This window comes from Haemorhous mexicanus, chromosome 2 (assembly GCF_027477595.1).
Source record: "Haemorhous mexicanus isolate bHaeMex1 chromosome 2, bHaeMex1.pri, whole genome shotgun sequence".
In the NCBI taxonomy this organism is placed as follows: Eukaryota; Metazoa; Chordata; class Aves; order Passeriformes; family Fringillidae; genus Haemorhous; species Haemorhous mexicanus.
The window spans coordinates 88,144,904-88,160,516 of NC_082342.1; the positions used below are offsets into that span (position 1 = coordinate 88,144,904).

The following is a 15,613-nucleotide window of genomic DNA, read 5'->3' on the forward strand; positions in this document are numbered from 1 at the left end:
GGAGAGTCAAATGGGAGTCTGGAAAATTAAGGAAGTCAGAATTTTTGCTTGCCTGCTTTTCCATGCTCCCACTCTGCAGATCTCTTGAGCATGCAGAGAAGGCAGCAGGGAAGCAGTGTGTTTTTGTGTGCTCTCTCAGATTATGTATCTCTGAAACACAGTGAGGAAGAGTGGAGTTTGAGGTTTTGATTTGTCTACTTTGTCTTTAAACTGGAATTACTGCAGCAGAACAATCCAACCAGCCCAGAAGGACAGTGGTGTTTTTGCAGAAAAGGGAACTGTCCTACCCAGGGGATTTCTTTTCTTGTCTATATTTAAGCAAACTCCTTACCTAAGGTTTTCAAAAATGCAAACAAATAAAACACATTTTAAAAATTCCCAAGAAAAGAGGGTGCTACTAAGGGTGCTACAAAAGTCTGTCTTCTTTCAGAGACCAGACAACTTGAGTGGCCTTTATAGCACCCAGGAGTTGGAAGCAAAATGAGAAGAAGAGAAAGAGAAAAAAGAGAAAGAGTAAAGGAGAGAAGAAAAATGTGGGCAGAGACACTAGGACTGTTTACAGACTTTTGGCTCTACAGGAAGGGAAGTCATTGCAGAAACAGTATCCAACCAAATGTTTCTTAGAAAAACTTGAAGAATAATTTATTGCTCCAACAAAACCAGGAGTGTTCACAAGAGCTGTCTGGTGTTTTGCTGTACTGGCGTGTTGCAGCTTTTGCAAATGTCACAAAAATACAAATGGTAGACAAGACCATTAATTTTTTCCTTGCATCAAGAACTTTCTAGTTTTTAGCACAGAACAGAGGAACAGCCATAGGAGACCAGAATAAAGGACTTCTTCCAATTTGAGCACCCAAGGCACTTAGTTAAAAGATTCTAAAGCCTGACCATCCTTTCCCACTGATTTTGGGGTCTTTGCCCAGGAATGAGAAAGAGATACCTTAGTCCCACACCTACTACCACCTCCACTGTTTGATGGCCATGGCTTATGGTTTTCTTATTGGTTTGCTGGTAGTGAACAAGTTTTCTTAATGATTTTTCTGCCTAAGCAGCTTTCACAGTGAAAGCAGTGAAAGCACCAATGGCCATGATCAACTCTGTGTGAAGAAAGATGGAGAGGATCCAGTAGACTGTATCTGTTTAATTGTCCTTAGATTACAGCGAGTTGGCTTTAGTTTTCCCATTTAATGCAGGCACTTTTATCTTTTGGCAATTATAACTCAAGCGGAGGGATCCTTTTCTGGTTCTGTTTTAAAAAGACATTAAAAATAAACTTTTATTGAAAGCTCATTTAGAAACACAGAACTATAGAAAAATTTATTTCCAAAGTTGGTCTCTTGAAGGTAACCTGGTCTAGTGGAATTTTATCACTGAGAGGACTTTATTTTCCATGATAGGATTTCAGCCACTTGAGATGACTTTAACCATCTCGAGACTTGATGGAATTATAGAATACCCTGCGCTGGAAATGACCCACAAAAATAATTGAGTTCAATCCTTGGCCCTGCTCAGGACAGCCCCAAGAGTCCCACCATGTGCCTGAGTGTTGTCCAAATGCTTCTTGAACTCTGTCAGGCTGGTGCTGTGACCACTGCCCTGGGGAGCCAGTTCCAGCGCCCAAACACCTTCTGGGAGAGAAACATTTTCCTGATACCCAACATAAGCCTCTCCTGGCACAGCCTTCTGGTTTTCCTCACAAGGAAGTTGTAACTACAATGAGGTCTCCCCCCAGTATCCCCCAGGCTGAGCAGACCAAATGGCCTCAGCTTCTCCTTAAGGTCCTTCACCATCTTTGTAGCCCTTCTTTGGATCTTCTCTAATGGCTTTATATCTTTATTGTATTGTGGCACCCAAAACTGTCCCCAGCACTCGAGGTGAGGCCACCCCAGTGCAGAGGAGAGCAGAGCAGGACAATCCCCCCCCTTGCCCGGCTGGAGATGCCATGTCTGATGTAGCCCAGGACAAGGCTGGCCCTCCTGGCTGCCAGGGCAGGGCAGGACTGACTCATATTCAATTTCATGCAAACTGAAGGTCAAAAAATGTGATTAGCACCCAAATTGAGGGTTTTCTCTCATATCTCCTTATTAGTTAGAGGATTCAGGCTGTTATGCTTCTGTTTCATTCAGGTGCTATAAAAACACACAACTGGCCTGTACCACAATTAGCAAGTGGCAGGCTTCTGCTGGAGAGTTCAAATGCTCAATTTCCAACATTTCCCACTTAATACATATACATATGTACATCTGCTACCTGATAGCAATCACATATTAAGTAATTTTTTTCATCTAACACAGATAGGAAGGGATGAAAAACGGGAGGCAACAAATAGACATATGGGAAGATTGCATCCAGAGCTCTTTAAGAGTACTCACTTTGTATGAACAAGTAATCTTTCTTAAGAGGTTTGATCTTGGCTTCATGCAGTGAGCTTTCATACAGATGTCAAATTCCATTCCTGATCACAATCTCAGTATGGCTGAACCTTTTTTGAGAAACTGAACCAATGGAGATCCTGAATAAACCCCTTAAATTGGTTTGTTCTTATTTATTTTTTTGTATGTTGTTGAAAAACAGTAATATAGCTTCCAAAGCAATACAGTTGTTGTTTTTTTTTTATCTGAAATACTGCAGTATTCATTACAATAAAAACCAGAAATAGTCCAAACCTTACTGTTCATAGAAAATGTAACCAAACACAAGGAGGCTTTTAGAGATAAGATCTTGGGGAGCTGTCTTTACGGCCGACGCTCTTCTCCCTGCTTCCAGGAGTGAGAGAATATGAAAATCCTCTTAATTCTGGCCAATAAGGTCTATATGCTTGAAAAAATCAAGTTGCTCATTTCACTTGCATTCCGTCACTTCTTCGATATCTGTTATTTCTTCAGTTTCTTGTTTTTTTAATAGATTCATATATTCTGTCTATTGAAGGAAGAATATAAGATTTTGTTAGTTTTTCATGTATGAGATTAGTCACAAGGTCATGGTTTATGAATCTCCTGTCATTAAAATTTGTTATTTATTGTATAAAACCTGTAGCAGGACTCTGTCAATTGGAAGACCAAGGTACACATGTCTAGATGATCCCTCCATATAGCTCCCAAAAAAGAGCAAAGACTTTTCAAGGAAAAAGCTGTAAAAATCATCTTTTAAAACATAAAAAAGTTAACATGATGAAGGAAGAGAAAAAAAAAGTATTTATAAGGGCTTGCTAGTAATTCAGTGTATCTCTGCAGACAAATTTTGTCTTCCAGGCGTGCCTGCAGCCAACCTAAAGACTTTGCAAATTGCAGCAAACTGCAACATGCTCTCTAGAAGGGCAGTTCCTGCAGTGTCTGTCTTTTTGTTCCTTCTCACGAGTCATTCCAGTGTTCCACATAAGTTAGCACCTCTCAACATTCTGCTCTACTTTCTTGCTTACCATACCCTAGAAACTTTTACCTCCTTTAGCATCATCGCCAAATACTAGCATGGCAAAACTACTGGAGATTTCTTTGTCCCTTCTCTCCGTGCCTGCTTCTGCATTATTATTGTGCTGAGAAACATATGCTCAGCACTATTTTAGTGATAGCATATGGCTGATAGGGACAGCAGGGTGAAACTGCATTTTCCCCAATTATTTCATAATGGAAAAGGTAAAACAGACAAGTTATTTGCATGTGGACTTTCTCTGTCCATATGCCAAGAATAAGAAAAAGAAAGAAAACTGATTCTTGCTTGTGTGCGTATTTCTGACAGTTAGGTCATACCCTTGATACTAAATTTTTAAATTTCAGGCAAATGGAAAGAAAGCATACCTGGAAGTCCACTGGAGAGGTCTCACGGAATGGGTCTCTTGGCTGTGGTACTGTAGCAGATGTTTTTTTGAAATAAGTCCTTCTACAGTGACAAAAAAGATTTGGTGAAGAAAGGACTGCATTTTCAAACACATGAACACATATTATATTATAATGCTCCTGGGGTACTATTTTATTTCTCTAAGACATAAATAGTATTCTTCTAATTCAAAAGTAACTAAAAATTATATAGGCTGAATATAATGTTATAATTTTGCTGTTCCGAATTTGGGTGACAATAATTTATTTTCTGACTTACTAAGGCCTCATAGGAAGGTGGTTTTTTAAGTATATGAAAAGGAAATGTTTTCAAAACACGAAAAAAATTTCATGTACCACCCCTCTACATTGCAAGGTCAGATGGTAGGAAAGAAGTATGCATATAAGGCCTTGGCCCAGTATTGGAAAGCATTGTGTTATATTAATCAAGTGGATAAGTTGTGAATCAGAAGTATGAAGCATACTTGAGGAACATCCAGCAGATGATTCCTAGTATAGCTCAGTGTTGATTTTCTCCCTCCCTTGTCTCCTTTAAAAAGAAGCCAGAAATTTTCTGTTGGAAGAAGAAGTGCTATTTCGACTATAGAATAAAAATTTTGCCCAAGTAAGACTTACACTGTCATGCAAAGGAGAATTGCAAGTCCTGCTGCCAGGCTTGGTATCAGAAACAGCATATATGATGAAGTAGATGTAAGTTGCTGAGTTCCTGAAAATGAAGCAATCATCAAAGTGTTGGTTAGCATCACAGGACATGAATAATTGCACAGCTGTGTGCAATCTGCTTTGCATCAGGGTGCCAAATGCTGTATGAAGGGATGACTTTAGCTCAGCACCTCATTGCCCTGTAGCATGGAAAGAAACAGAGTGGCTGAACAGTATATGGAGTGTCCACAGGAACTTGAAACCTGAGGAACTGAGTCCTACAGAGTATTTAAATATCCAAGGTGGCAGAGAGCAACAGCAAGAAAAAGGAGATTATAAAGTCAGGAGCAGAGATGGAAGTAAAACAGCTGGCAACAGACTTCAAAAAGGTCTGCTTCATTCACTATCCCTGTGCAAGAAGCACTGTCTCCCAAGAATGATTGGAGAACCCCCTAATAGTAAGAGACATGACAATTCTTCAACTCTCTCTGTCCTAGCAAATTAATCTGCAAGTATCAATGTGTTTCCATCTGTAAGCACAAAGTAATAATAAGGCAGACAGGTAACAACTGAACAAGGTCAAGGAAGGGATTTTTATTCTTACCAAACTCCACAGGTGTACTCCACTCTCCCCAGTTTGAGCTGACTAAACAAAAGCCTGAATCTGTTGCTCTGATTTTGACGCTGTACCTTTTTTCTGAGCTGAAGCTTTCATATAGGTAGGAGTTATCTTCAATGATTGCTGCCTAAATGCAAAATAAGTAGAATGAGAATTTTTGCATTATTTTGATACAATTATGATAAAATTTTATATTTTACATTGATATAATCTTTCTGTGAACAGATTAGAGTGAAATAATTAGAAAAATATCCCTTAGTCAGTTAGATTGTTTATCTTAGTTCCTCTTATTTGAACATTTTTATTATTGGGTGAAACAAAGATGAAATTTGCTGTATGTTTCCCTGGCTCCTTAGACTCTGCTAACAGTGGGACTTACAGGAAAAAAAAAATCGTTAAAGATCTGGCACTTTGTTACAGTGGATATTTTCAAAATTGAAGTAGAGTTTGATAGACAGATTTTTTTTTTTTTTTCCTGCTATCTTTACACTGGCCTAATCTTTGAGTAATATTTTCTGGCCTCTTACATCTCAATCCTTTCCAGAGAGTATTAAAAAAGAAAAACTTCCCCACATTTTTTGTGTTACACAGAATCATGATCCATATTTTTACACATGTATGAATCTGTTAGGAAGTAAAAAAGAAAGTAAAATGGAAGATTTTGTGAAGTAATATCAAACTCCACATGTGCAGGTGTTTTTGTATCAAGTTTTATAAACAGTTTAAAACTTCAGATTTAGAAAACTTTTGAATAATGATCATGTGCAGTACATTGAAACAGGTAGTGTGAAGCCAAACCAGTTTGGTTGGAGGACACTCTGACACAAAAGAAATTTCAATATAGCATAAATCTTAGATTAACACAGACTTACTGTTTTAGATGCAGTTTTGGTGTTTTTCTCAGCATCAGCCTAGCAACAAAAAAAAAGTTCAATTTTTAGGATTATTATTTTGTTACTCTACAATAAACGGTCTTCTCTCATGAATGTTTGGTTTTCAGAAAGAAAAAGTGTGTAATATTTTAAATACCTTCTTTTATAGAAGGCATTTAAACTGTGAAATTTAGGCTGCTCTTCCACTAAGTGGTTTTTCGTTTCCACTGATGCTCTGAAATTTTGCACCATTTAAATTTGATTGCACCACTAAACAAACAAACAAAAAAGGCTGAGGTTGACAAAAATGTTTACATTTTGATTGTTAAAACAAAGTATCTAAAATTTGCAAATCAACTTGGACAATGTTTTTTCCATTGTTTTTTTTTTCCTCTGTGTATCTTTTTGCATTCTTAAACATCTAATTCAGCTAAATTATGTCTCCTTTCTTTTTTTTTTTTTTTTTTTTAATTTTTCACTGTTGGAACACAGTAAGCTCACAAACATTTTGAACTTTATTTTTGAAGGATGCAATATTACTTTCCATATTCATTCAAGCTTTCAAAAGGAGGGGATGAGAACAGGGTTGTATGTGTGGAAACAGAGACAAACAAAATGCTGTTAAATGTCATCATTCTTCTTACCTTATTTTCTATGACAATTTCATATTTGAAACAACTCTTTTTTTTCACATGACTTGTGTGAGGTGGTTGCCACCAAATACTACATCTATGAGAAGCGTCTGTACAGTCCACTGTGACATTTAATGGAGGGGTGAGCTTTTCTACAATAATATAACCAGAAATACTATTGATTAATAATAGCTCTCTTCACTCTGCCATTTTAAAAATATAGGTAGATATCCAAGCAACTGATCTAAAAAGATGCAACTTTAGCAGAATTTCTATATTGTCCCCATATTTTGAAGCAGGACCCGGAGCACCAGGTGCAGCAGTAAGGAAAACTAAAAACACAAGCCATTTATTACATTTTACTGAATTCAGCACATGATTTCTTCAGGTTTAGTTTTATTTCTTGGGTTTAAGGGTATTTTTTTAAAATACTCTATTCAAGTTAAACAGAATTTTTTTATTAACATTCTTCCATTAAAAAAAATGGTAGCTTTGCTCACAGCATTAAGGTCACTGTTTTTTTTCGTTATGTGGATGAACAGCATTACGAGATAATAAGACCAGCATCTAGGCAGTCCCCCACAGGAATCCTTAGGTAATTAATTCTAAGAGATGACACCTTTCTCTCAGAGAATAAATATTTGATGGAAATGTTCAAAATTTTCTGACTGATGATTCCAGATTATTTCTGCATTCATTAGTTTCTGTCCATTCTTATACTTTAGGGCTGAGAAAAAGTGAAAAAAACCCAAAGTTATTATGGGGAGAAATATTTTTTAAATGTATGCATTTTCCCAGGGATGAATTCTTCATTCTTTTAACAGATAACTGGAAACAAAAAATGCTTACCAATTTGGTATAGCAGTATCTTCTTCTCATATGACTGAATGTTTTGTCCGCCTCTGGACCCATTTACCAGGAAATAAGCATAGTTATTTGCTATTGTCACGTTTTGAAATCGGCATCCTATGTGCCTTCCACAGGTATCTTTGATGTAATTTTGACATTCTGTGACATCTTCATTCCTGTACATGAAATATTGTATCAATAAAGCATTGACAATGTAACACGTCCAACCACAAATCAAAATTCCCAGTATTCAAGCAGACCTACTTACTTCAAGGGCCTCCAGTACAGGAAATATTGGGTGTCTTCTGTAGCAGTCCTGCCCACGAGCCAGGTGCAGTTCATGAAGGAAACATTAAAAATGACACAGGTAAAATTTGCAATGGCTGTGCCATTCATGCCTGCAAACACAGAAAGAATGCCCCATGTCCACTCTGCAGAAAGACTGAATAACTCCTCAAATGACACAAACAGATCTTTGCAAGCTCATTTACCAATTTTTTAGCTACCTGCTTGCAAATCCCATTGTACATAGTTTTGGTCTTGTAGTTTTGTCCTTGAAGATGTCAATGGTGTTATTTCTGTTGAGCCATGAGGATTATCTGTCATGATTCCAGAAGCCATAGATGTGACTGGGATTTAACTGAGTCTTTAATCAACTTAAGTATAGAGATTTAGTGGAAGTTAATAACAGAGGCAATCACCATGGTGTCTTTTGTTCAGACCCCCTGTTTAGCTGAGGCCCAGTCTACAATGGAATGCAAATTCTGCAAGCATAAGCAGGGTGGCAAAATTCTCTCTGCTGTGCTTGAATTAAGTGCTCTGACCCTTGGTTACAAAGCACTAATAATTTAAATAAGATGTCCACCACTTTCTTCTGTGTGACAGCTGGTTGGTTACAATCTAACCCTGAGGCTGTTTCTTGAAGCTCATCCCTGCAGAAGTGTTCCAATTTCAAAGAGAGAATGATATATTTTTCAATTTGGAATTGAAACTGGCTGTTAATCTCTTCCAGTACCTTGGAGTCAAGGATGGGGGGAATCTTAATAGCACTGAACTGTTTCTAGGGATAGAAACAGGCCTGAATATCCATATAATTAGTGTAAAATCAAGACAAAGCTGGAGTAGAAGTTTACAGATTCCTTAAGTTAACTCGCAACCTGAATGAATTCCTTGTGTGTTCCTCCCCCACCAAAAGGTGAGATGTCCAACAGGAAATGATGAACACTGAGTACCTCAAAAGCTATCATTGTGAATTGAAGGACTGGGCCACAGCTTTCCAAGACTAACCCAACCACTGTTAATTGAGTTTAAGCACCACACACACAACATTTGCATTTGCCTCTCTAGTTAGCCCTAAAACTCCACATCTGATTCTTACATCTTTGGAAATAAAGAGAAATTTTCAAAGATATGAAAAAGTTGTCAAAGTACTACTGGATTTCTGGAAATCTTTCTCTCTTTCAAGAGAAAGCTTGAAACTTTTTCAAGAGCCTGGTTCAGCAGCATTTCTTTCAATGGCAGTGTTGGCCTAAGCATGCCCTGTCCTTTCCCATCCTTCATTGATCCTGCCTGATTCCATCCTGCCCCCCTGGCTGTGCTAATGCCACTTCTTGTGGGGCCCTGTAGTGAGAGGTTTTGAACACATGATCATCATTACAACTAATGCTCCTCTCAGCAGTTTTTTTCTTTTTGGTTGGTCTTTTTTATGCTCCATCAGAAATAGTGGAACAAGCTCATCTGAGACAACAGCGTGGGCTAACAATTAAGAGAAGAGCTGCCTCAGCTGTTTCCATAGCTGTAATAAAAACTGACCAATGCTTAGTCACTAGAGGTATCAAAGCTCTCAGCAGGGAGTTGTTTACATCGAATTTATGTGCAAGTTTACATTTATGTGTAAGTTAAGTATTTACCAAACTGCTTTTGAGAGTTCGGTCATTACCGTACTTGTTGAGGTGATGGAGAGCTCGGAGCAGTTCTCTGCTACAGATTCACTTTAAGACCCTGGGCCAACCAAGTCTGTGCACTTCACTCCCTCATTTAAAAAACAAATAGAGAAATTGTCTTCCCATGAAGAAACTGCTGGGTAAATGCAGCAGTCTGATCACAGGTGCTGTGCAAGGGTCTTAGAGAGATGGCTTCCTCTAGCCTTTAGCGATGCTGTAAATCTGAAGAAAAAAGGGTTATTCTGATTTTAAATCAGTTCACAACCTGTGAGGGCCAACAAGCAGTTGAGTATTCAATGACAAAGGAAATATTCAGGCATATGCTGGGAATAGATATGAGTCTCTCATGCATGTTGCTGACTGGACCTTTTATTCAAGGTTTTGGGGAATTTTTTTTCCATTTCTTATTTATCCATATTTCTGTGGTTATACCAAAGAGAATCTAGCAAAGTATATAAACACCACTTCCCTTTCTGTAAGGTTTATTTTTGAGCCTACTCTATTCATCCAGCACTGTCAGCACTACCTTTTTGTTTTTAGCAACACCTGGAATAGAGCTAAGTCTTCATGAGACTTTAGCCCACATTATTTCAAAGAGAGACTGATATTTTTCTGCCTCCAGTTTACACTGAGGACTAGCTAAATTTTTCTAGTGTATTTTTGCTTAACCACTCCTGTTTGAAATGCCCCATATTTGTCACTTGCATACGTTTATTTCCTTAAAAATGGTAGGAACTTATTAGTCTTTTCTGTGAACTGTGATGCAAAAACCATTTTAGTTTCTCTATATTGTACTCATCCTTCTGAACTGCCTCCTGTATTATTTGATGATGAAAGTAAAATACATATGCAAATATGTTAATATCCTCTGAAGCATGTTTTATTTCAGACAAAATAATTCTTTTTCACATATTTTATTATCTTTAGATATTTTTGAAATGTTTGACATTCTTTTCATGAAAGTGGTAAGATATTTAACTGAGATGTGACAATTATGATTGCATGCAAATGCATAACCATCACTGTTTCAAGTACCTAGAGTGTTTTTCTTCCTTTGTTTATTTGTTTATGTCTATTTTGTCAGCTTAGATAATCTCCACCTCTTGGGCAGACATCAGAAACAATGTAGGCACCTTAGCTTCAGAAAAATAGTAGAGAGAAGAAAATTTGGCTCTGCACCATTTGGAACATTGGAATTAAAAATATTAAAACAAAAAAAAATTAAAAGTAAGCAAATTACTTCAACCTGTCAATCTAACTCTGAAGATGCTGTTGGGTGTGAGGTGGATCTTTTCTTACCTAAACCTACCAAAAAGCTGTGTAGATGATCACAGGGGAACCAGTAATTCTATACTGCCTTAACAATGCCTAGGGAAAAAACAAAATAACAGCCCCTTTAGACCAGTTTATTCAATCTAGTCTGCAATAAGATAAATGAAGGCTTCACCATATTTACTTTTTGCAATGCACCAAAAATGTAGCCCAGAGGAATCTCTCTAATTCTGAGCTATTCAACTTTGCCAGCTAAATCCAAGAGGATTCATTCCTTTCCTTTCTTACATCATCTGGAATTCACATGTAATTACTAAACAAAAATACTGCCACTATTATTTTCTCAACTGAAAATTTATTATTAAAATGTCTTTTTCTCCTCATTCTTATACCTGTGCAAGTATTAGAGCTGCTTGACTTTAGAAAAACAGTTGCAGTAGAGCAGTACTATTTTCCCCAGAGATGTTTCAAACTTCCTTCCACATCTCAAATAGGTCCTGTGCAGATTATTGATGAAAATCTTTAGGAAAACCAAAGTATTTCTATGTGATGTTGTTTCCTTTCTGTACTGTAGTTTATAAAGTTTCTATGAAAATTGGCTACTGCTAGACTCTGTGCTACAGCACAAGTTATTTCTCAGAGAAGCCTGAACCCTAACACCCTTCCACAAGGGATAGTCATGTCAGGAATTCATAAGCTGAAATGCTGCTGCAGTGTCTGACCTCATCTAGGCTGATTGGAGAGGTGATTAGATGAGAATAAAAACTGTCCTGTAACCTGCTGATTCTGAGTAACACAAAGCCATATATTTTATCATATTTTGATCCCACGATGATTTTTATAGCCAATGAAAAGAAAGGTTTGTAACTTAAAAAAAAAAAAAAACAAACTAAAACTAATACTTGACCATGAATAAAAATATATAAATATTTAATATATAAATATGACTATTTTTTTCTGTTAAGGGAAAGTCTGCGTTGAGTATAGTACATTAAACTAGACCTCTGGGATTCATTTCCCAGCTTTGCTCCTGAAAGATTTTGAACGACATTACTGTCAGTTGGAAAATATTAAATGGAATTACTTCTTCCATGCTGGATGTGCTATGAGGGTAAGATCATGCCCGAGTTCCTGCAGAATTTTCGGGTAATTGTGTATATTAAACCTTCCAAAGTATTAAAATCATGAAAGAGAAAAGATACTGACATACTTCCATTCTACTGGTGCCTAAATGCAATACTTCTAAAAGAGTTCACTCCATTTAGTGATTTTACTGTATGAATGCAAAGACCTAAAATCCAAACATTTCCAATTTGACTGTGTTTTCAAGAGACAGTAACACAGGCTCTCTAATTCTGTAATTCAGGTTTAATTTAACAAACAAAATACTGCTATGTGGATGAGACTAGTAACACTGGAAACTACAAATTTTAAAATATAATTATACAATTATTTTCAGATGGTAGAAAACATACACCATCAAAATATTGGGTAAGACTTTTATCAGAGGAAAGCAGGCATTTGCTATCAGGTAAGGTCTATCCAACCCTCACAGCTATTTTAACATTAAAATTAGCAGAAATTACAAAACTCAGTATTTCTTTGCTGAGATTCTTTGGAGTAAAATAAAAGAGAAACAGAAAAGAAAAGAGAAAAGAAAACCAGATAATATTAATCCTACCTTCTCCTTGAAAACCTCTTTCCCTGTGGTGCTTACAGTAGTGGGAACAAGAAGAATAGAAACTATGACTTTGTCTTGGTGTATTTTTGCATGTTCTGACAATGTGATTTCATTGCCTCATTTCCCTTATCCTTACTTCCGTGAAACCATGGGGAGCAGCAGGGTCCCTCCCGGCCTTGGGACAAAGGTCAGAATAGAGGGACGCCCTCTTCATTGTTTGATTCACATAATTTTCAGTCATTTCTGTCACACATTTTTCACATAAATATTTGTACAGGGTGCCACCTGAAAGATAGATGAACATGGGTCTTCCTTCTGGCTTGGGTGTAGGTTAGCTATGATTGTTCCAAGCCATGTCACTGCTTTCTGCTAATTGTTTAGGGATGCTGCCTGGTACAGGAGTATCAGCCCACTGCTCTGGCCTGCAGAAGAGCTGCTCCAAGCTTTGCACTAGCCAGTTTCATTCCCTCTAGGTGGGTAACAAACCATGTCTATGGTCTTGACAGCCTTCCTGCTTTGTGTCCACCTTTTTCTGGGCTGGGTAAATTCAATGCACAGATCAGGAAAAGTTTCTGTGTCTATGAAATGTCCTGAGCGTACCAAAGCCATATAATGTCACTTGTCTATACTGGTGTCCTGGAACTGAGAAGCACGGGACCTGCCTCTTCATGTACCCCATAGTACAGTCTGAGTACAGAGCCCCCCCCCCCCCCCATCTTCTGCATCTTTAAATATTTTTAACATAAAAATGAAGTCATTAAAGTAGACAACGACATTTAAATCTCATTACTTATAATATTCACAGAGTGTACTCTTCTTCAATGTTATATCTCACTGGAAGAGTGGTAAATCATATAAAATCTGTCCTCCTGTTTGTCTGTGTGTTGTGCATCTTCATTCCCATCAGTCTTTGTTCTTGTTGTTCTTGTGGGCAGAGAAAGAATAGGTAAGGGATGGTTCTTGAGATATTTCCTCTTCTTTAGGTCTCAATTCCTCAATTTTATTCACAGAGTAAACAGCAAGACGCTATCATGTACCCTGCTATGACATTTCATTTCAGGACCTGCAGAAGTAAGGACTTGATTGCTGCTCTGTAGAGGAATTGAAAGAGGTCTGCTGGAGGATTGTGATAATACCGAGACTTTTGTAACTACTGAGTTTCTGTAATTCTTGAAACTGGACCCTGTTCTGTTCTCAGAACAGAATTATTCTTGGAACTCTGAGTCCCAGTACCAGAGAAGTTGGGTGATGGTGGAACTGCTACAATGAATTCGGTTGCCGGAAGCTGAGCTGGAATAAAAGTCTTAATTAATTTTCAAGTAATTTTTCTTAATAGTTTTTTTTCAGACAGATTGGAAAAGTTGGAATCTTCAATATTTATACAGAAGAAACGACATTCTATCAGTTTCAGTGTAGGCAATTTAATTAATTGTATGGAATGTAAGACTTCATGATTATACCCAAGATCACCTCTGCAGAGGATTTGGGGTACTACACAGGCATCCCAGCCTTGTCAATTAGAGTTTCATAGCAGTGTTTGACCTAGACATGGATGACTTCAGCAAGCCAGGCAACCTGATGATGAAGTTCTCCTTAGCTGCTATGCAGTCTGAAGGATGTATGATTTGATTTGATTTGATTTGATTTGATTTGATTTGATTTGATTTGATTTGCTCAATGAAAGGGGGGGGAGTTGCATGCCAGAGTTGTCTAAAGGCATCCTTTTCAAGCTCAGCACATTTTACTAAAGACTTTTTGGGTCAATCTGTATTCTTTTTAAAACCAGAATAAGTGTACCACTTTTATATCAATACCTTTGCAGCCCTTAATTTAAAAACTAAGAATTCCACAATTTGCATTTATTCTTCATAGCCAACGTCAGGTTTGAACATTGCAGTTATAGTAATGAAGAGGTTAATAATCAAAATAGAATATTTTCTTCATTTCTGATTTCTTTGCTCTGGGTTGATCTATTTTAAACCAGTCACCTTTTATGTGAGGTACCTAGAAACAGGAAGGAAAGTGTAAGCAGAAGTTTGCTAGATAGGAATTTGTCTATAAGAGGACCAAAGAGCTCCAAACACAGCACATCTCAGTACAGGACTATCCAGTAGGTACACTTGGCAGTTCTGTTCTGGAGATTACAATACCTGAAAGCTGAATTAAAGCTCAGCTCCTCACTGTGTGGGAATGATACATCCAGATATTTGTTTTAGTTTACCAGTATTAGTTTTCCTCCTTACTTCCTTTACTTTCTTGAGTTAGCATGTTTGTACCTGATCCTAGGCTACCATCATGTGGCCACTTTGAGAATCTTCCCAAGTAACAGAAACAAGGCTGATTTTCTCACTGAGCCTGGAAAGCAACAAGGCACTGCCTGCCCACGTGATGAAGGCCACTTGGAGATTTCTGAAGGCATAATTTTGCTTCTTGATGGCACTCAGTCATCCCTTATTTAGACAGTCTGTTCTTTGGTTTGTGTCTGTTTCATTCTGCTTTTATTCTCCCACCCTGCAAATACTGAAAAAACCACCCTAATTTCAGAAGGAAAATTTTTCTGTAAGTAGCAGCCTTGGGTCACTCCATGCATTAAACTCTAAAACACATTTCTACTCACACATTTCAAACTCAGTTTCAGATCATGCCCATGTAAATCCCTTCTTTAAGTCCTCTGATATGGTCCCCCTCAACAGCCTGGCCTCTAGGTTGGAGAGACATCAGTTTGACAGCTGGATGGTTAGATGGCTGGATGGGCCCATCCAAAGACAGAGTCAGAGCCTCAATGCCCAAGTGGAAATCAGTAACAAGTGGTGTCCCACAAAGGCCCATGCTTGGTTGAGCACTATTTTATCTCTTCAGCAGTGCCACAGCCAGTGGGATCAAGGGCACCCTTCAGTGAGTTTGTGGATGGCACCAGGCTGAGTGACACAGTTGTTGCATTAGAGGGAGGGGATGTCATCCAGGCTTGAGACCTGACAGCCTTGAGGCTTGACAGCCTGGAGGAGTGGGCTCATGTAAACTTCATGGAATTAACAAAATCCTTCTCCTGAGTTGGGGCAATCCCCAATCTCAGAGAAGCTGTGGATGCTCCTTCATTGGAAGTGTTCAAGATCAGGTTGGGAGCAGGGTTGGACTAGACAGTGTTTGAATATCTCTTCTAATCCAAACCATTCTTAGATTTTGGTATTTTATAAAATATGATTGCAGTAAACACTCTCCAAAGTTCATGCATCTGAGCTAGTATTTCAGACTGTGACCCAGATATAGAAA

At 37.9% G+C, this 15,613-nt stretch overlaps 1 protein-coding gene across 4 annotated transcripts; it reads right to left on the reverse strand.

Annotated features, from left to right (window-relative positions):
* Positions 1 to 616: 616 nt before the first annotated feature.
* On the reverse strand, positions 617 to 12,427 carry LOC132323767 (granulocyte-macrophage colony-stimulating factor receptor subunit alpha-like). Of its 4 annotated transcripts, none has more exons than XM_059839391.1 (10): positions 12,344 to 12,387; positions 10,700 to 10,758; positions 7,716 to 7,845; positions 7,448 to 7,623; positions 6,611 to 6,750; positions 5,967 to 6,005; positions 5,080 to 5,221; positions 4,449 to 4,539; positions 3,795 to 3,876; positions 617 to 2,919 (listed from the first exon to the last, which is right to left on the reverse strand). In XM_059839391.1, the coding sequence occupies exons 3-10, from the start codon at positions 7,841 to 7,843 to the stop codon at positions 2,842 to 2,844; spliced, it is 876 nt and encodes a 291-aa protein (XP_059695374.1). In that variant the 5' UTR covers positions 7,844 to 7,845; positions 10,700 to 10,758; positions 12,344 to 12,387; the 3' UTR covers positions 617 to 2,841. The 4 variants fall into 4 exon arrangements, with proteins under 4 accessions (XP_059695374.1, XP_059695370.1, XP_059695372.1 ...); XM_059839387.1 differs by having other exon boundaries at positions 10,690 to 10,758; XM_059839389.1 differs by lacking the exon at positions 10,700 to 10,758 and having other exon boundaries at positions 12,344 to 12,427.
* Positions 12,428 to 15,613: the final 3,186 nt, after the last annotated feature.

Excerpts from the sequence above, each read along its gene's own strand:
- LOC132323767 (XM_059839389.1), bottom strand. The coding sequence starts at position 7,843 with ATGAATGGCACAGCCATTGCAAATTTTACCTGTGTCATTTTTAATGTT. Across the intron at positions 6,006-6,610 it reads AAATTGTCATAGAAAATAAG|GCTGATGCTGAGAAAAACAC; the intron begins GTAAGAAGAATG and ends TTTTGTTGCTAG. Across the intron at positions 4,540-5,079 it reads GAGTACACCTGTGGAGTTTG|GAACTCAGCAACTTACATCT; the intron begins GTAAGAATAAAA and ends CTTCATTTTCAG.